This window comes from Sciurus vulgaris (genome assembly GCF_902686455.1).
Source record: "Sciurus vulgaris genome assembly, chromosome: 13".
Taxonomy (NCBI): Eukaryota; Metazoa; Chordata; class Mammalia; order Rodentia; family Sciuridae; genus Sciurus; species Sciurus vulgaris.
This window is the reverse complement of record NC_136474.1, coordinates 44,607,101-44,627,541: the sequence shown is the minus strand read 5'-3', so window position 1 is coordinate 44,627,541 and position 20,441 is coordinate 44,607,101. Positions and strand designations below refer to the sequence as shown.

At 38.5% G+C, this 20,441-nt stretch overlaps 1 protein-coding gene across 4 annotated transcripts in view; it reads right to left on the bottom strand.

Moving 5' to 3' along the window:
• Window positions 1-1,752: 1,752 nt before the first annotated feature.
• LPIN2 (lipin 2) overlaps window positions 1,753-20,441 on the bottom strand; it is a 75,876-nt gene continuing 57,187 nt past the window's right edge. For 3 of the 4 annotated variants that reach the window (XM_079108331.1, XM_079108332.1, XM_079108329.1), the window contains exons 6-20: window positions 20,219-20,342; window positions 18,767-19,112; window positions 15,045-15,144; window positions 12,832-13,019; window positions 11,279-11,372; window positions 10,826-10,895; window positions 8,900-9,004; window positions 7,935-8,017; window positions 6,862-7,006; window positions 5,880-6,028; window positions 5,351-5,437; window positions 4,483-4,635; window positions 3,340-3,454; window positions 2,584-2,687; window positions 1,753-2,272 (exon numbers count right to left, since the gene is read on the bottom strand). In XM_079108331.1, the coding sequence (XP_078964457.1) occupies window positions 2,128-2,272; window positions 2,584-2,687; window positions 3,340-3,454; window positions 4,483-4,635; window positions 5,351-5,437; window positions 5,880-6,028; window positions 6,862-7,006; window positions 7,935-8,017; window positions 8,900-9,004; window positions 10,826-10,895; window positions 11,279-11,372; window positions 12,832-13,019; window positions 15,045-15,144; window positions 18,767-19,112; window positions 20,219-20,342 (2,008 nt within the window). In that variant the 3' untranslated portion in view covers window positions 1,753-2,127. The remainder of the gene's footprint in view (window positions 2,273-2,583; window positions 2,688-3,339; window positions 3,455-4,482; window positions 4,636-5,350; window positions 5,438-5,879; window positions 6,029-6,861; window positions 7,007-7,934; window positions 8,018-8,899; window positions 9,005-10,825; window positions 10,896-11,278; window positions 11,373-12,831; window positions 13,020-15,044; window positions 15,145-18,766; window positions 19,113-20,218; window positions 20,343-20,441) is intronic. The other variant, XM_079108330.1, reaches the window with a different exon arrangement.

Below are 20,441 nucleotides of genomic sequence, written 5' to 3'. Positions count from 1 at the left end.
AGAGACAAAAGGACCAGCCACCCTCAACACAAGCTGGGAGATCCAGACACTAGGCTGGATCTCACAGGAGGTCTGTGTCCAGAGAGAAGAGCTTGTCAAGGAAAACAAACTAGTCAAAAATTCTGTGAAGGACAACCTAAAAAGAGGATGCATATTAAGATTTTCTGTACCACACATATGCAAAGAAATCCTACTAAGCGCAGATCAAACACATAAAGCTCTCATTCTTCCTCTAAATTAAAGGCAGTTCAAAGGACACACTGATGGCATCTATGAAAAAAGAAAACATGGATGTTTTACTAAAATCTTAATTCACTAACTGGGCAGAACTTCATATAAACATAACCGAGTTCCCCTATTTACTATATATAAATAAACTCATTAGACATTAGTCCTTAGAACTATTTAAGGGGGAGGTTTGAACTGGAGAAAACCTGCATCATCCCTTCTCTTGGAACATGTGCCTCCAGGGTTTGCCACTGAGAGCTGTGTTCAAGGGGTTTCAATACCGTCTCTATATCCAACAGCACTAGGAAAAAATAGCTGTAATCAGTCAGGGCCTTTCAACTCTCCAATCTGGAAAAATAGTCATCCCTGTTTCTCTAACTCTAGATTAGTGTTATTTTGGGTGGGCAAACTAAAACAAGAGAAGCTCCCTGAGAAGACTGCAGGGACACATAGGAGCTGGAAATGAAACTACCTTAAGAGCATCTATAGCTCCCCCTCAGTTTAGGAACCACTGCTTCCTGTATTCTCCTCAGTGGAGGGCTATGACCTGGGGCCATCTCAAGTCCCCTGAAAGCCTCGAAACAGTTCTCCTGATGTTAACACCACAGTGACTGTCAACACCCAGCAAATCACAAACACCGGAGGGGCTTCTGGCACACAATTCTTCCCTGCTGCTATCTATTCCAACATCTGACATGAGCTCATTATAACTAGGCCAGTACATGCTGCTGCCATGTATATTTTAGTGCAAATGCATGAGTATCCCTTTGTCCCCATGGGGTCTCAAAGGGTAGCCTCTGCACTTGCCAACCACATAAGTGCCCCAGCTGCCAGAGGAGTTAGAAAGCTGGTATGGGGTCACTGTGGAAGGGCTAATTGTTCAACAGGCGCTCCAAGACTCCTTTCTCACATGGATTCCATAGACTTTAATATAGGGCTGTAATGCCAAAGCCAATGCTACTGGCCAGTGGCCTTTACACGAGCTTCACTGTGCTTTCCTGACTAATCTAAAGAATGGCATTTCAGAAATCCTGTTCCAAAGCAAGACACCTAAAGCCCCATCTCAGCCAGGCAACAGGCATACGACAGAAAAATGGGCTACTACCAGGCAGGACCCACTGCAACTATATATCTATATTTCTGCATTGGTGTTTTTTTGTTTTAAAACTCAACATCCCACTATTGTTCCAGACATCAAATATAAATCTATTCTTTAGCTATGTCTAAGAAATAACTTAAAGGCCTCTCATCATACAGTAGTCACAGTTAAGAAACTGATTATCCACGGGGATTTTCTCCCCAGAAGCTCATGTTGGTGGGGCTGGGCTCAGTGGCTCTGGTGCATATGCCCACCCAACTTGGCACAGTGAGCAGCTATCCTATTTCAGTGTGCAGAAATAGAGGCGCCCAAAGGAGAGTGTGCATAGGTGGTTTTAGCCGGCATCACTAATTGGACCTGTGGCAGTTCAGGGGACCCTGACCCTCTGAAGAAAGCCCTGGTTATAGAGAAACAATCTCAACAGCTCAGTAAAAATTGTAACACTTTACTTTGTGTAATGTTTTGGTCCATTCTTTAACTTCTGTTTTCTTCCTTTTAGTTACGCAAATTGAAAGAGTGCCCAGCACACAACTCTGCAGGAAGCACTTGTGAAGGCCCACGTGTGACAGAGCACAGGGCTTTAACTCAGGCTGAGCCCCTCTCTCCTCCTTCTGAGGGCTGAGCAATGGCCTAGGAAGGTGAAGGAGGTTGGCCATGCCAGCTCCAGGGGCCTGTCCCTGCTCTGGAAAGCAGGTGAACAGCTGTCAGCCCTGGATCCTTGTCCACAGGAAGATAGGTCACTTTCCCTGCTGTGAGGAGAGTGACAGCACCTCCCCCTCCCCCTTGCCACAGGTGCCACTTCAGGCCAGGTCATCCAGGTCCACATCAGGGATTGGGTCTCGCCAGTAGCAGAAGGAGCTAAACTCTGGGCACAAGAAGGCAGAATTCTGTTCTTTATCGAGAAGTGGGAACACGTGCTCCACAAGCTCACTCAGCCTATGATACCTAGGAGAAGGATTGGGGAAGAGATGCAGATTGTTACTTCAAAATCAAGATAAGGAACAGCTCATGGGCTATAAAGCAAGTTTTTCAGATTTCTCACATAGGCAGGTTCAGAGACAGGCCTCAGTCCCATCCCAGGACACAGACATCCTCTTACACATCTGGGTAGTCAGGGAATATTTAAACAGCTATTCTAGAGGAGAAAACACCCAGAGGTGTATCTCTGATCCTCCAAGATAGGTCTGATCTCAGTTGTTATCTATTCCCAGCTGCAACTGTGGCTGCGTGATGCAGAGAATTGGGAATGCACTTACGATGATTTGTTTCCTTTGGTCCTTTCTTGTATTAATTCACCCTTAGGGTTCACGGTGAATATTCTACAGTCTGGAACTCCAACTTGTGTGTAGGCATAAACATCCTGCCGAAGAAAACATGGAGAAGACATTAGGAGAAGCCTCACTGGTTCCTTGAGTCCGAAGCACCGCATGAATAGAAGACTACAAAAAACATGTGGCACTGAGCATATAATTTTGCCATTGAAACTGAGTTTTAGACAAACCCAAGCTAGTGTATGGTGCCAAACCCTGAGGGTGTGCAGGAAATCAGATAAACTGGGTAGCCATGGAGAAGCAAGGCCTTTGATCAAGTATCAGATAAACCCAGAAGCAACACAGTTGGTACATCTGAGATGTGGTGGCTCCAAAGGACAGGAGGCAGTTCAGGGAAGTATTAACAAAGGGTGGAGCGTTTACATTGTGGTTCTGGGATGGATCCAAGGACATGGCTTAGAACCATGAAGGACATGAGGCAGAGCTCCCTGAGGAAATGGAATTGAAATTGCAGAAACAAAGAGTGTCCTATATACAATTCTGGGGCAGATCTATAAGTCCCTATAGAACCTCCCCAACTGCCATGGAAAGGTGGAAGAGATCCAGTGAAAACATTAAGCAGAATGAACATTTCATCTTGCTTACAACAATGGGTTGAGAACTATGACATGACATGGCTACACCCTACAATGTAAATGATCTGAATTTAGCCTATGTCAGAGTCTGGGTCCAGAAACTTACGTTTGGACGGTTTCCAAAGGCAGCATAGAAGGGTTGCTTGGATGGGGCAAACAGGTTCTTAATATCATTTAGACATTCAATTTTGAACTTCTCTGGTTTCTTTTCTATCACTTCCCTAAGGAAAAAAAATATAAATACAATCACCAAATTCAAAATGGTAAGTTTTCCCTAGCATGTGTTCCTGAAAAGATTTTAGTGCTCAAAAAACCCCCACTTTTGGCTGCAAATTAGTGCAGCCACTCTGGAAAGCAGTGTGGAGATTCCTTAGAAAACTTGGAATGGACTTACCATTTGACCCACTCCTCGGCCTATACCCGAAGGACTTAAAATCAGCATACTACAGAGATACAGCCACATCAATGTTCATAGCTGCTCAATTCACAATAGCCAGATTGTGGAACCAACCTAGATGCCCTTCAATTGATGAATGGATAAAGAAACTGTGGTGTATATATATATACAACGGAATATTACTCAGCTATAAAGAATAATAAAATTATGGCATTTGCAGGCAAATGGATGAAATTGGAGAATATCATGTTAAGTGAGATAAGCCAATCTCAAAAATCCAAAAGACGAATGATCTCACTGATAAGCGGATGATGACACATAATGGGGGGTGGGAGGGGGGCAAGAATGGAGGAAGGAGGGACTGTATAGAGGGAAAAAAGAGGTGGGAGGGGTGGGGGGGGAAGGAAAAAAAATAACGGAATTAACCAAACATCATTACTCTATGTAAATGTATGAATATGCAAATGGTATGCTGTTACTCCATGTACAAACAGAAACAACATGTATCCCATTTGTTTACAATAAAAATAAATAAAAAAAAAAAGAAAAGAAAAATAAAAAAACCCCACTTTTATAAATCCTATGTAACTGGTACCCTTCTTTTTCCTCCTTTGCCAGTCAAATCTTATGACTGAAAAATTTTGATGGAGTTCAGGGTTGGAGAAAACTTTTCATCACCATATTTGACAGCGACTGAGTCAGAATGCTTTGAGTCAGTCAAAGAACAGAAATGCAAAAGCTCTGAAACAGACCAACAACCTATAAGAGTCCAATATTTGTTCTCATACATACTGCTTCTGACCCCTGCCCACAAGCACTCAGGCAAACCCAGAATTCTCGTTGGAGAGGTACCTGTGGAAAGCGGAGAACAAGCTGCTGGGGGACAACATCAGAGGACCCCGGGGCAAGATTGTGCCCTTGTCATTGACCCAATGCAAGTAGCCACGGGTCATGTCAGCCATGCCAATGGCACGGGCGGAACAGTACAGAAACTTGTAGCCATTCCTGGAAACAAAAACGAAAACACATCCTGTGTAGACCAGGTGTTTTGAAAAAAGGAATAAAACTATTCTTTTAGTAGATGTAAATAGAGTTCCTCTTATTTACTATGAAAATCAAAGTTGCAAATTTAGCAAGAAACTAGTTAGAACTGTAACAATTTCACCTTTACATGGAAAGCACCAAGGGGAATAATGGAGATATATGGGACTACAGATTAGGCTAAATTTAAAAGTACTGGTCTAACATACAGAGCATCTAGTCCATGAGAGTTAAGACACAGAATGGACAAAAATCTTGAACTATCTTTAAAGTATCTGCTATAAAGGAAAGACACAAAGGATCTGGTTTATAAGGACAACTTGCAAGATGCAAACAATTCTGTAAGACAAGAAGCAAAATTACACATGGGTAATTGACCTTCATAATTTCATATTCTAGCTAAAAAATAATTATAGTTATCATGATAGATATAGGTGGTGCCCCAAATGCATAGTATTGTGAGAATTAGCTGAGGTAATACTTGTAACTTGGAGGTAATACCTGTAACTTGGTGCCAGGCACACACAGCTCAAGTGCCATGAATGGTGGCAGAGCAGGAATGCCTGGGCCATAAACATGATTCACTATGGGCTGATGATTTATGCTATTTTTCTACAGTTCTTAAGCAAAGCAAAATTCTCTCACTAGACTGAGTTGACACATGGGAAAAGATACTTACTCATTGATGGAATGATAAAGCTTTGCTATACCCTGATGAGTCCAGTCTTTACCCAGTTGTGGGAGGATCTGCCCCAAAGCATCAGACCTGATAAGAGGGTGTTAACAGAAAAGTTATCAGGAACATACAAAACATACAAAAGCCAAGAATTTTCCATTTCATTTTCTATTTGATCAGCAGTTAATAAACACTGGGTAGGGTAGCGGGGAGAAGGACATTCTATAAAGATAATTCATTACAGCCTCAGACAACAGTCTGCCACCCTCCAAACACTCATGAGGCACTTCTAAAAGTGGAAGTGCCAGGCGTTCATTTTCAGAGATAATTTACAACCACAAATCCTCTTATTCTCTCCCTTAATCTACACAGTTTTTATGTATTTATTCATTTTTGGTACCAGGGATTGAACCTAGGGGGTGCCTAACCATTTCCAGGTGAAGAACCCCTCACTCCGCCCTGCCATGTACACTAACTGTACCTCCTTGGGTATGGGGTTGCTCTCTGCTACCTACAATGGGCTTCAGCTTACTTGGTTATTGTTCCATCAATATCGGAAATGATGATCTTGTCATTCCAGTTCCACAGGTAAATGGTACCTGCACAGCGGCAGGTACCTTGATACTGGGTTGTAATACTAAACACAATATCATTGGGGCCATCATGGAGCTTCAGTTTTGCCTTTTATAAAAATAAAGGAATGAAAAACATCAGTAGAAAACTAACAGTTTGGAACAGTTTAAAAACTTATAAAGCAGTAACTGGTGTTTCAGGATTCTAACAAATTCACAGAGGGAAGTTTGGTGTAGCACATAGTCAAGCCCAGAGCTTAGCATGCTCACAAGGTGGACCAAGAAAGCCACTGCTTGAGTAGTGTTCTGGGTTTCCAAAGATTTCTCCGGTACTGCCCCTCCCCTGCAAAACAGGCCTCTATACTCTCCTCCCACACTTGAGATCACTGTCCTGGACATAACCATTTCATACTATAAATGGGTCAAAGTGATAGGTAGGAAATAAATAAAGGGGAAATTTTGTATCTGAAATGTCATTTCTCTGTTGTGATTACAAATAGTCAGTATGTGGCCCAGTGCTGGGATAGCTGTATAAAACTCAATAGGGAAACACCCTATATTTCACTGCATAATCATTGCAGATTTTATGACAAATTTTTTTGCAAGAAGTGCATTATGTGAAGCTTTGAAAGAAAAAAAGTGCTGCTATTACTTAAATATCATTTGAACTGTCTTTGGTGCAAGATTAGGACACATGGAATATTCTAGAATATGTGTTCATATGGTGGCTTCAGTTATGTGGTAATACATGGCATGTTAAAAATTCTGATACCTTAATTCACTCCAGAGATTGAAGCAGGAGGTCTAGGTGGTGGAAGCTATAGGACCATATGTGTAGTGTGTGTATGGTTGGGGACTGGGTAAACAGAAGTGGAAGCATATAAAATTAAACAGTTACTAAGGTAAGTCCTACTGGATTTGCATGGATCACAAGAGACTCACTATCTGGTCTGAGGAGAGTCGGAGAGACTTCTTATATGAAGTTGTGCTGCTGTGGCTCAGGGTCTCTGTGGCTATGGAGTCCACTTTGATCGATTCTTCAAGCTCCTGTGACCCCTCATCACTGGATGTGTCATCCTCAGTTGGCCTATTTACATCAAACCAGTTACTGAAGAGGCAGCATGGGGTTTTACTGACAAGAGCTTTTCATCAGGACCAAGAAAATAATACAAATATCCTTCATCCTTTCAAGGGATGGCAAAAATTGTTTCCTCTGCCATTCTCCCAGTTTCTTATGTCTGATATCTAGTAATGATAAGGCCACCTTTCTCTTCCCTCTCATAACTGGCACTCAGTTACATTTTGGTTTTGACTAGTTACTTTCTGGTATACCCAGTAAATGCTGTAAGGTCTACCCACTCCTGTTGTCAAGGAGTTTATGTTTCAAAAGGTACAAATAAAAGATTTGTACTGGGTTACACATTTAGTACACTGCTTAAACTGGGTTAAAAATAGCCTAGTAGTATTTTAAATAGTCATTTGAAGAAGAGGGTAAAGAGCAATATAAAACTTCTAGCCTTAAATAGGAGCTAAGAGAGGGGATTGAGGAGAGAAACTGAACCAGGGAAAGTACACAGATGGAAAATATTAGAACGGAACACAGTGTGAGCAACTCTTTGCAGGGCCAGCTAACTCAAATGACCAAAGGAAATGACTACACACCCAAACCAACCCTTCAGATTCTTTTTTATGTCTCCCTTTGGTGCCTGATAAGACGGAAGAATAACAAGATCACCAAGGTCCCATATTTCGCAGCACCTAATATCATGGCTCTGTGACAGAGGCAAGGTATTTATGAAGTAGTGGTGAGTATTATTATTCTAAGCTGAGAACAGTTTTTAGGAAAGCAGTTGTCACTTGCTGAGTGGTGTTAACGACCTGCTTGATGTTATGTATGTCTATGGGAGAAAGATGTTTCTGAGTAAAAGTAAACAAATTGCCACAATCAATTCCCATGCAATGGTCAAATGAGTAGCCCAAGTGCTATGAGTGGGAGGAAGAAAGGGGCACTCCACCTGGCACTGGCTGGCTCCTCAGTGCTCGATGGCAGGTCACTGGTTGGTGGCACCTCGGACTTTCCCTCCTTAGCCTCTGGCAGCTAAAATACAAAGATAATAATGGCAATGTGCAATGTTTTCCCTATAAACAAGCCAAAATGAATCAGCAGCCCTCTCTAGGAAAAAGAAAAACCTGAATCTACAACTTCACTCTACAGAAACACTTCCTCTACTTTGAGCTAAAGGACAAAAACCTGAGACAGAAGTCATGTACTGCCACGTAAAAAGCTGTCTCTACAGAGCCAGAAGTAAAAACAAAAAATTTTAGAAGGTGCCAAGTAACAAAATATAAGGCTCCAAACTAGTTGTTAGGTCCCTGGCAGAGACACAGGGACTGAAGAACAGCAGTGACCGAAACTGGCTTCTACTGGGAATAGCTCAGCATCTACAGTAGAGATGGATGTCACTGATGTGGACATGAACTAGGTTCAGACAGAACTATGCTTGTAATATCTGAATAACAGGTGAAAAACCCAGAACTGTTTATCAGGCTTTGGGAAATAAAAACTTGACGTACTGCTTGTTGAGTGTGGTTCTCTGAACATACCTATTCTTCTGGTGCTTTGTTAAAAGAGCAGATTCTGGTTATGTGCATGTGGGGTTGCTCAGAATAATCTTTTGCTAACGTAGGAAGTGGAAAGAACATAGGCTCTGGAGTCCTACGGGGTTAGCCAGGCTCCATCCCTTACCAGTTCTTTGACTTCATTTAACAATAGCACCTCTTTATGCTCAAGCTTCCTTAAAGTAAAGTGATAATGCAAACACCCCTGGTACTGAGCTGTAGCAAAGGCTGTAGGTAACACAGGGAAAGGACCCAGCTGCTCAAAAATGGCAAAAGAACACTATCTAAGAGTATTTTCTTGTGTGTGGCAAAGGTTTTTGAACAAAGGATCCACTTTTTCTCAGTCTATGGAAATGATTACCTCTGGGTCTGTTACCTGCTTGGTCATGCTTTCTCTCTTACGCCAAAACCACCAGCGGCCAGATTTCTTTGGCATCTTGTCTTTAACCCAGGACTCGACTGTGGCCTGGAAATAATCAACTTGGGTCAGCCTGGGCAATCTGTTGGTTGTAAAGCACTGAACTCTTCTCTATAATCAGCCTGCAGAACCAGTGCTTTTTTCTGGAACAGGAGTGATGTTCTCCATACCTCCCAAACTTCTCTAGTGTTTCTAATATCTCTTAAAGATGGAAAACGTTCAGCTTTGGTGGCAGCAGGCTTTGTGGCAGTTCTGTGGTGGGAGGCCTGGTGGTCTGGCTAAGTAAGACTTTAGGGTCCTGTAGGCCAGCAGTTCTTTTCCTTTAACTTTGGAACATACGAGGATATGAGGATTAACTAGGCTAATGACATCTTGGAAGACAGAAGAAAAACAAATTTTGAGGTTCTACATAAACGGGTATCCCAGCCACAAGCTGACCCAACCATGCTGATGTAACAATTTGGCTGCTCACCTCACCTTCTTATGAAAGTTATTTCTTCCTGTATTAATGAGGGGAAGCTTCTCCCACACCCATTCATTCCATATTTAACTTACAATTAATAGAGTCTCTGAACTTTTTATTTCCCCTCTGTGCTAGGGATCAAATCCAGGGCCTCTCACATACTAGGTAAGCACTTTACCACTGAGCTACATTCCAACTCAAATCTCTGAACTTTAATATGTAATCAGAAACTGGCATAAATATCTAATAAATATGTCAAAAAAGTACAGCCCAACCAATTTCCCAGATTTGGGGCAGAAGATAATTTTGGCAGGCACATATAGCAATTTGGATCTTTTAGGTTAAATTCATAAAAATTTGACCCATTATCTTTTTTTTTTTTTTTTTTTTGTATATATACCACATTTTCTTTATGCATTCATCTGTTAAAGGGGACCTAGGTTAGTTCCATAGTTTAGCTTATTGTTAATTGAGTTGCTATAATCATTTATGTGGCTGTGTACCTGCAGTATGATGATTTTAACTCCTCGGATATAGACTAAGGAATGGGATAACTGGATCCAATGGTGGTTCCATTCCTAGTTTTTTGAAGAAACTCCATACTGCTTTGCAGAGTTGCACTAATTTGCAACCCCACCAGCAATGTACCCCTTCCTCCACATCCTTGCCAACATTTTTTTTTTTTTTTTTTAATTGTAAACAAATGGGATACATGTTGTTTCTCTGTTTGTACATGGCGTAAAGGCATACCATTTGTGTAATCATAGATTTACATAGGGTAATGTTGTTTGATTCATTCTGTTATTTTTTCCCTTCCTCCCACCCCTCTTTTCCCTCTATACAGTCCTTCTTTCCTCCATTCTACCACCCCATATCTGTTTAGAAATATAAATGTTAGGATTTAGATCTTTAATGCAGCCCTAGCTCATGTGTTAAGAAGAAATTTTCAGAGGTAAAATGATCAGATTATGAAAGTTGCAGGCTCATTAATAAATTAATCCATATGACAGATTAATAATTTGAACTACTTGTGGTAACTGTAGGTACATGGGGCATAGTTGAAGGAAGTAGGTCACTGAGTGTGTGACCTGGACTTTTATCTGTCCCTGGCCCCTTCCTGTCTCTCTGCTTCCTGGCTGCAATGAGCTGAGCAGCACTCCTCCACAACACAATTCCACCTTGATGTTCTGCCTCACCACAGACCCAAAACATCAGAGCTGGTTGATCATGAACCAAACCTCTGAAACTGAGTCCCAAATAAAATTTTTCTCCTCAAAGTTGTCTCGTTAGGTATTTTGGTAATCAATGATAAGCTAACACAACACATGTGAATTTTTTTTTTTTTTTTTTTAAAGTACCATATGCTGTGGATGTTTTTGAGCAGGCCCCAAATGTAGATCACTCACCTTAGGCAGACTCTTCTGAAATACTTGCAAGCTAAGGATCATGGGAGCAGCCAAAGCCCAGTTATAGTAACTGTGAGAAACAAAAATGGTGCAAAACCATTACACAGAGTAAAAGAGAAGCAAAACAAGTTGGGAAGAGAGTGAGGGAGAGAGAAGTACAGAGAGGTAGAAATAACATATCAAACTGCTTTTCTTTTCAATAAAGATGATCAACTAATGATGATCTCACATGAAAAATATTTGCTTCAAGCCAAATATCTATGAGCAGAGAGAAGCAGTAAAATCTATAAAATAGAGTAAAAGCATTTCAATGCCTCATTTACAAGTAAAGTTGAGGCTTCACTATCACATCAAAGTCATTGCCTTTTGACTTGTTTATATGAGATGACAAATTTTATAGTAACAAAAACTCAAAAAGAGTTATATGACAACATTCAAAGACAGAGTGTTTACCGGTTATATATCCGAATTACAAGGTTAGGATTGTCTATAAGTCCAGGGTTTTCTGCAAATTCGTGGTAAGTAATGATATGCTCCATGAATTTTTCTGCAATGTAAAACAGTAACTATCAATTTGGTTAAAGTACATAAATCCATTATGAAATTATACAATCCTCTCTGCATTGTTGGAACTATTGGCTAAAATAATAAGTCCTTTAAAAAAAAACACTTAATTTTTTTATATCAAAGGGCAAAATGTCAGATACTTTTTTTTTTTCCAGGAAAAGAAAGAAAATTTCTATCTCTTCCTCTCCCCCAAGTTAAAAAAAAAAAAAAATTATTAAAAACTAAGTTCTAAGTTCCATTCTTATGAGGGGGAAAACCTTACAGACAGGGAACTACACAGTTGGGGAATATTTTTATAGTTCTAAGTACAGGACATACTAGAAAATATAATCAAAACATATTTATAAATGCTTGGAGAAAAGAATAAACCACAAATTCAGAATTTGGCTCAGAATCTGTCAATAAATAAATCCCAAATTCTCGCAGAGAAGAGGAGGATTTTTCTTGAATTTCCGTACCCTGTTCCTAAACCCGCACTCCAATAGATCCAGACTAACAAATTTCTCAAGTGGATTATTTCCGCGTGTAATATGTATATTACTTCTTTTTACTTGCCATTTCTGCCTCCTCCAATAAAACAACTCTACCAAACTAAGAGTATTTTTAAAAATATTTTATAGAAATTTTATATCTTCCATCCCCTCTCACATAATTATAAAAAATATAGCTTACTTAATTCTCTCTAGAAACAACTAATTAATGGCCATAACACACTCAATTTATTTTAAGATGTGGTATAAACAAATGGAGTAAAGAGATGAAGAAGAGACATATTTAATATTTCCTTGGAGGAAAATCAATTATGAGCCACTGGTCAAAATGAGAAAATATTAAGAGTTTAGTTTAAAAATGAAGGTAAAACCAAAAAGCCTGAAGAATGTTGGACAAACCCACACATGAGTGTTCTACCATACCTAGAGGTGTCCTGTCTCTGTTAAGATCCTTCCTTACTCTGAAGCAGGCTTCATCTCACTGGCCATCTCCCAAGCCTGAGGCAGAAAGTAATCCTTCTACTTTTTGCCATAAAGATCATTTACTCAATGGATCATCAATTTTCTACAACTTCAGAGTCCTACCCTCATGTCTAAGTCCTAGTGCTTTCCAGGAGGGATTATGAGTCCCAGTCCCACAAATATTTCAACAACTTTACAGATAACAAAAATCAATGCAGTGTGATCTGACCCAGGTCATTTAGCAAAAAGGGCATCCTGAGAACTTTCAACTACTTAATTAGGCACACTCCCTCACCAAAGCCACCTCGTAAGAGGTACCTTAAATGAGGGTCTAAGGGCCTGACATTATAGGAAGACAGTTGACACTCACACAAGTTCACTGAAGAACTAAAAAACACTCTGAAATGGTTGAAAGGCAGATTTTAAATCAAGTGATAATCAGGCCGCTCTCTGAGGTGAAGATAGGGCATAACTGCCCCAGCATACCTTTAGAAATTTCTCCATTTTCACTGAGTCCCCCACAAAGTGAGAGTGTGACATCAGGCAAGTCCATGGCAGAGTCTGAGAGGCACTCAGTGCCACTATCTGCGGCTGCACTTCCCACAGACTGTGGGGACTGGGAGCCAGAGAGTGTGTCAGACTCAGGCCATTGCCTGGAGCCAGGGTCTGTTTCGCTGTGGCAGACAAAAGAAAAGGTAAAATATTTGAATCATTACAATCTGTGGTATTCTTTGCTTACTACATGAATCTCTGGGGGCTCCAATCAAACAGTGTACTCCCTAAAAAGGAACAGATGAACAATCACACAGTTTTTCTTAGGTAGTGTTTAGAATCATATCATAAATGACACTAGAGAGATTCTAAATAGTGCTTCTGAGGAATTAACTGTGAATATAATATATAAATATATCAAAATCACCAGTCATTCACAATAATGCAAAATTTCAACTACAGCTTTTCTGATTTTAAAGGAGTAAAAGATTTAATAACATTATTAACATTTTCATGATGAAAATGATAGTTAAGAAAACTCTCATGTTTGGAATCTTTTCAATTTTGGCATATGACCAAGTTCTTGTTAGGTTTTCTCTTCTTTCCCTGTTTGTTGCCTATAAATGTTAAACTCTGAGGGGATGACAGAAGAAGCCTGTGCTTCCAAATGCCTATGTGTAGGCCTCCCACCAAACACCAGCACGTTATTACAAGAGGAAGAAATAAAATTCTACTGTGGCAAGTCACTGAGATCTTGCATTTTATCAGTAACAGAGATGGTATCACCCAAATGGTAACATCTGAAGATGGGAGGAATGTCATCTTACTCAGCATGCTGCTAAATCCACAGGACTCATGGATTTGTATTAAAGTTTAGCTATAACTATAAATATTGGTTATTAAGCAGTAAAGATAATCTTGAGTATAACAAAGTAAATGCTTATACACATTAAAGGCCTAAATATTTATGGTATGTCTCAACAAATAATTAGTGCATGAACTAAAAAGTCTACACAGTGAATGGAGAGCAGCCCTAACAGTTATTAACAGTGTAACAGAAAGGTAGTTACTCTTCCCACTTTTTAAAAGAAAAACTAAAAAATCTACCAAAGGAATACTAATGTAACTAAATAATAAAGGATTTGATATAAAGTGTTATTTCTAAGAAAGTTTACATCTTAATTGTCCCACTATAAAAAAAAGGAGCAGTCTCAATTTCCTGACCTTAACAAATTCATACGTCAAGTGAAGTATGTAGACGTTTTAAGACAAATTCAGGGTACAGTTAGGAAGAAACTTTTAGAGCCTCCCACAAATATCTGTAAAACATTTAAATATCTTTATGACAATTCCATCTTCCTATTCCAAATGAAAAAAGAAATGTTTTCCAATAATTTACTTAAAGGTGTTTAATTATGTATGCATGTGTGTGTGTATGGCTCAAAGATTCAAGGCATATATTTTGTGGAAAAAAGTTAAAGTTTTCTAACCACAGAGTAACATAATGAAATTCCTTTATGGGTAAAATGAACTTGGGAAGACAATCCACAGGTATCATATGTGAAATTCATGTTTGGGTTATTGTAAGGAGAAAATCATGAGGCTTTGGGAGGGCAGCTGTGTGACAATTGGTTGGAGCTGTAGGAATGTGGGGAACATAGGAGACCTGGAATGGGATCTCACCAGACTGGGTCTCACAAAAGAAAAGGCCTGCGAACTCAGACTCTCCAAAGGAGTGAAGGCATTCTTTGTATGTTTTCAGATAAAGATGTATTACTAAAACAAATGCTAAAGAACTTTTTTCAAGTACACTGAATTTGCATTAGTGACTATAAAGAGTAATAATCTGAAGTCATACACTCATATGTAGGTTTGACTAGTATCTCTTATTGTATTAAACATGTTTTCATAAATAGCTGATTATTAATTTCAAGTCACTATAGTCAAAACAACATACATAGTATTTATGAATTTTCTAAAACTTGAAACAGCCATGCATGCTTGACTTTTTTCTTTAAGATGTGGTACTGGGGATTGAACTTGGAACCTCATGCATGCTAGGCAAGTGCTCTACCACCAAGCTACAACCCCAGTCCCTGACACAATCAGATTTAGCTGATGTGCAATCATCTTGCTCCTTTTGCCCAGATGAAATAATTAGAATATTTCAGAGCTGTTCACCCTTCAGTACACAAAGCACACACAACCTTTTAGGGAAATAAAGAGCTGCAACTTCAGGTTCTAGAGCCTTTAAATCATCGAGGTAAATATCATCAGGTCCCTGGTGCTGACTTCTCTTGTGGACACCTGTTTAAGAAAAACATAGCAGAGGTACAAATTTAGCTATTCTTAATTTAATATTCTGTAAGAAAATAAAAGGTCTGTAAACAATAAATTGACCTTGACTTGAAGAGGGTTTTATTTTTAAAGGTGTCAACTAACCTTTCCATTTATGTTAATTCTCAACCATCCAAGCCAATGGAAGAGAAAGTTTGGGCTCTAAAATAAACATACATCATTTACTCATTCTTTCATCTGTTGTTATATGAATAATTCTAGCCCTTAATAATTTATATTTAATGAGGAAGTTTTAAAACATATCTACAGATAAGAACAAACATGCCCAAACTTGAGGCAATCACCTCCACGGAATGCTGGGGGTGGGATATTCACATAAGACCCAAGTATCAACTCACATATTACCTTCTAACTACAAAAGGACAAAAAATTGATATGGCACATGACAGCTTAAACACTGACTGCCATTTAGCATCACATATAGTAGACCATCATGAGATATAATATGAAGTACCCAATACATCTCATGAAGTAATCACCAATTTTAAAAAGATGAAAAGGGGCTATAGGGATGCAGGTCAGTGTAAGAGTGTATGCTTAGTATCAGAGAGGCCCTGGGTTCAAGTCTCAGGTGGGGGGAAAACAAATAACCCCAATATAATTAAGCCTCAAGATTTATACTGCCCATGATAGTGGCCACCAGCCACACGTGAGCACGTAAACTGTCACTAGTCCTAAGTGAATCATGTAAAACATGTTTTAAAAAAGTATTCTCAACTTCTAAAATCACCTAATTTAAAAAATATAAAAAAGGATAAACACACTCTAAAAAATGCAAAATATTTTTATATGATTACATATTAAAATTTATAATATTTTAGATTTATTGCCTTAGAATATATTGCTAAATTTAATTTCACTTGTTCATTTTACTCTTTAAAAGTGGCCATTTAAGTCTTAAATTTGCATATTTGGCTCATATTACATTCTATTGGACGGTGCTATTAGAGCTAACTTCCAGGTAAGGAAATAGGGAGATACCACCTTGAAAAAACAATCAGACGCACCCAGAACATGAGTCTACCAGACACCTGGATGGGCTCTTTAAAACTTCATTATCATGGGTGGATGTGGATACATGGGAAGGAGGAGGGAGGGAGGAGAGATAATGGTACTGTTCTAAAATAAAAAAGATTAATAATCACATAAAAATCAAATGCAGTGATAGGATTTTTGTTTTGGAAAACATGCCACAGGCTAGATGCGGTGGTAAATGCCTGTAATCTGAGTTACTTGTGAGGATAAAGCAGGAAGACTGCAAATTTGAGGCCAGCTTGGGCAATTTAGTTAGACCCTGTCTTGGGAAAAAAAAAAAAAAAATTACTGTTTACTTACAAAAACAAAGATGGTTATGAAACTGCAAGGTGACATAACCTTACGGGGGTACCACTATGTATGTGGGTGGTCATTGACCAAATGTCTTCATGTAGTACACAACTATATTCTTGGTACATTTAAGGTAATATAAATATGGAATCTTCAAGATGACAACTGTAGTGACTCTCCAGAAAATGTTATTCTTAGAAGTAATTCTGTCCTGCAGAATTTAAGGGAGAAATGTCATAATGTCTATAACTTATTTTCGAATAGTTTAAAAAAATAAGCTTCTGTGAGTAGAAAAATGGAGAGGGAGAGAACACTTGGATTATAATGGAGCTGAAAAATTCCTATCATCTATTGCTGATGTAGCCAATGTAACATCTTAAGGAAATATATGCCTCATGTGTTTGTGGTGATGCTGTGTAAACAAACATGAACTGCTAGTCCTATAGTATATATACATTGTCATACACACACACACACACACACACACACGATATATATATACACTGTATACAGCATATACAACTTCTACTACATAATATCAAGAAGAAAAAACAAAAAATGACCATGTTTCTCTTTTATGTGTTTACTATGCTATTTATCATTACTTTAGAGTATAGTCCCTCTACTCAAATACTTTACTGTAAAACTGTGCCATGTTATGCTGGCAACAGCCTTATACTCTCATGTTAATGGCATTTGATTTTATCAAAAGGCCATGTCCACTGATTGACCTATAATACTACCTAGATTTGTGTAAAATTGTGATGTTCACACAAAAATGAAATTGCCTAAAGACACAGTTCTTAGATCATATGTGTCATTAAGTGATGTGTGATTATACAAAACTTTTCACGACAAAAAACTGGGGGAAAAGAATGAGGCCAAAGGATTGTGGGAACCACTCAGTATTCCTCTCTCAGTTTCTATACTGTGTGCTGAGACTAGGGAGTCATTATTTCTAGATTAGAACAAAGCATTCACCCTCGAAGAAATGGATCTCTCTCCATAGTTCTTAGAACAGTTAAGGGATTTTGGTGAAAGAGTAGGTACCCAAAGTTAAGCTGCCATCAGTTGGAAAGGTCAGATATGGCCCAAAACAACCTTGACAGTCACATTCTTTCATTCATGTTAGATAACTTCTTTCTTTCTTTCTTTTTTTTGCAATGCTGGGGATTTGAAACCAGGGTCTTGTGTTTGTGAGGCAAGCAATCTACCAACCGAGCTATATCTCCAGCCCTAGATAACTTATTTCTGAAAGACCTTGTAGGTCCATACCTGTTGTGGATATTAACACCTTTGGTGTTATATTTTAAAGCTAAAGTAGTAGGTATTGGGTTATATACGACAATATGTAATTTTAGGTAAAGTTTTACTTCCTTAAAAACAGGATTCAAGGCCAGTGTTCAGAGAGTGTGTATGTTCTGACCTTACCATACTAAGTATCAATGGATAACTATACTTTCAAGTAATAAGGATGTTCTGATTTATTAAACTTATACTTCAAAAGTGAGAGCTGTTGAGCCAAGAGTTTAACCCTGTCTTCTCTCTCCTTGTTTTAGAGGGGAAAAAAAGCACTAATAATTAGTATTTGTTTATTTTTACTTTATATCATTGCAAAAAAAGTATTTAATTCAACCTCAATGAACATGTCTCAAGTGAAATTCTTTTTTCTTTATTTTCCTTCTATTTAAACATGTAATTGTTTAAGACTTCACTTTATTGGCTCTACTCAATAATCAAATGCAATATGTGAGAGCCCTGACAGACTCTTGGTCAGGAAAAAAGAAATTAGCTAAAAAATACTGTTAAATTTGGGGAAATATAGATTTTTCAAAATGACAATGGCACTATGATTGTACTCATTAACTGATTTGAACTCATTTTATTTTAAAATTTTTTAAAGAAGTTGATAGATCTTTATTTTATTCCTTTATTTATATGTGGTGCTGAGAATCGAACCCAGTGCCTCACACATGTCAGGCAAGCGCTCTACCACTGAGCCACAACCCCAGCCCCTCATTATTCTCTTAATAAGTGCTTCCCAAAGGCCAACAAAGTAGAGACAGGAGATCTAGTAAGGAAGTTAAGAGTCCTGCTAAAATGCAATTTATAGAGTAAAAGGGAAGCCACAGTAAGTATTCATAACAATGTGCATAACAGGTTCTGACTGGGGATGCAAATAAAAAGATCACCATTACATATTATTTGAAACATTGAAATAATTTTCCATCTAAATTCAGAGTACCTTTCTTCTTTGATGGTGAGTCTACTTTAGCCACTGGTTTGGGTTCTGCTGGAGTCTCCACTAAGGATGGGCTAGGGAGGTGGTCTGCATCTAACATAGATGAAATATGAGAAGTCCCAAGAGGAGGTTCAAGAAGTTCTGCAGCAGCAGTTGTGTCGCTCATCTGCTTACACAAGGCTCTGGGTTTGGGTTTCACTATGGTACAGACAGTGTCTTCAATAGAAGCATCCTTCTCTACTTCTCTTATGAGGCTATCCTCACTAGGAATTACCCGAAAATGGGTATTTTCTGATGGTGTAATTGTAGCTGTCCTAGGATGGTAGTCAGATCTCTCTCTTTTGCTGACCTAGAAAAGTTGGATTATTTAAAAATTAAATTAATTTCAAAGGTATTTGTTATAATCTAATTCTTTAGCTAGTTAAAATGTGTTTGCTTTATAACATGTTCATTAAATATATTATTTTGTGTGAAACAGTTTGAGAATTAAAAAGTAGTAAAAATAATTAGTTTGTTCAATATCATGGTTATAAACAAGTTGTATTTATAATCGTTCTACAAAGAATTAAACACACTGGAGAATATTGTGATGAAATATGACAATTTTCAGGTATTGAGAGGCAGAGAATATTTATCTTGAGGGAGACAACTTACAATACCAAATAAAAAGTTATCCCTGCTTGGACTACTTCAACATTCTGTTAAAACAATATAAAGTGAGAAGTCAGTCCAAACTCAATCACAAAAATAAGCAAAGTCTGTATTTCTGAAAAAAATAAATTCAAAAGGAGGATCTAAACATTTTCCTCTCTCAAGGACTGCATCTTGGGCTGAGGTTGTGGCTCAGTGGTAGAGTACCTGCCCACTGGGTTTGATCCTCAGCACCACATAAAAATAAGTAAATAAAGTTATTGTGTCCATCTACAATTAAAATATTTTTTAAATGTACCTTTTCATTTTCTTCTTCTTTTATAATGTGCTGTCAAAAAACTTTAATAACCAATTTTATGATAAAATTTCAGAGTGAAAATTTTAAGTTTCCTTTAGGTGCTTTAAATGCCTTAATTAACAATCAATGTTATTATCCACTGAATACAAATACAAAATACTGCTGCATTCCTTCTGCAAACAAATATGCAATGCAAATGTGATGAAAAATGTTAACTCTGGATTTACTTTAAACCACATGAGGGCACACTGTCATTATATTCAGTGAGCTCAGTCAGAAATTGCTGCCTTAAAGATGAAGGGACTTTTTAAAAAATTTTTTTTGTAATTGTAGATGGACAGAATGCCTTTATTTTATTTATTTTATGTGGTGCCTTAAGAATCCAACCCTATGCCTCATACATGCTAGGCAAGCACTCTGCACTGAGCTACAGTCCCAGCCCCTGAGGGAGGAACTCTATTAGTCTTTAATGAGATACATCTCACAGGCAAGTTAAATACCAATACCTTAGTAGACTCTGGGAACCCGCCCCATGTCCATTCCATGTGAGATTCAGATCTGAGCAGGCTCTCGGCAGGTTTCACCTCCAGCTCTGAGTCACTCTTAGGACACATTGCCTGGACATAAGTGCTGCAAACACAAGAACAAAGAAAACTGAAGCCTTCAGTCTTGCTGAGCCCAACAGTGAAGGAAATATAAGTTTGAATATATAACTTTGTATCCTCTAGA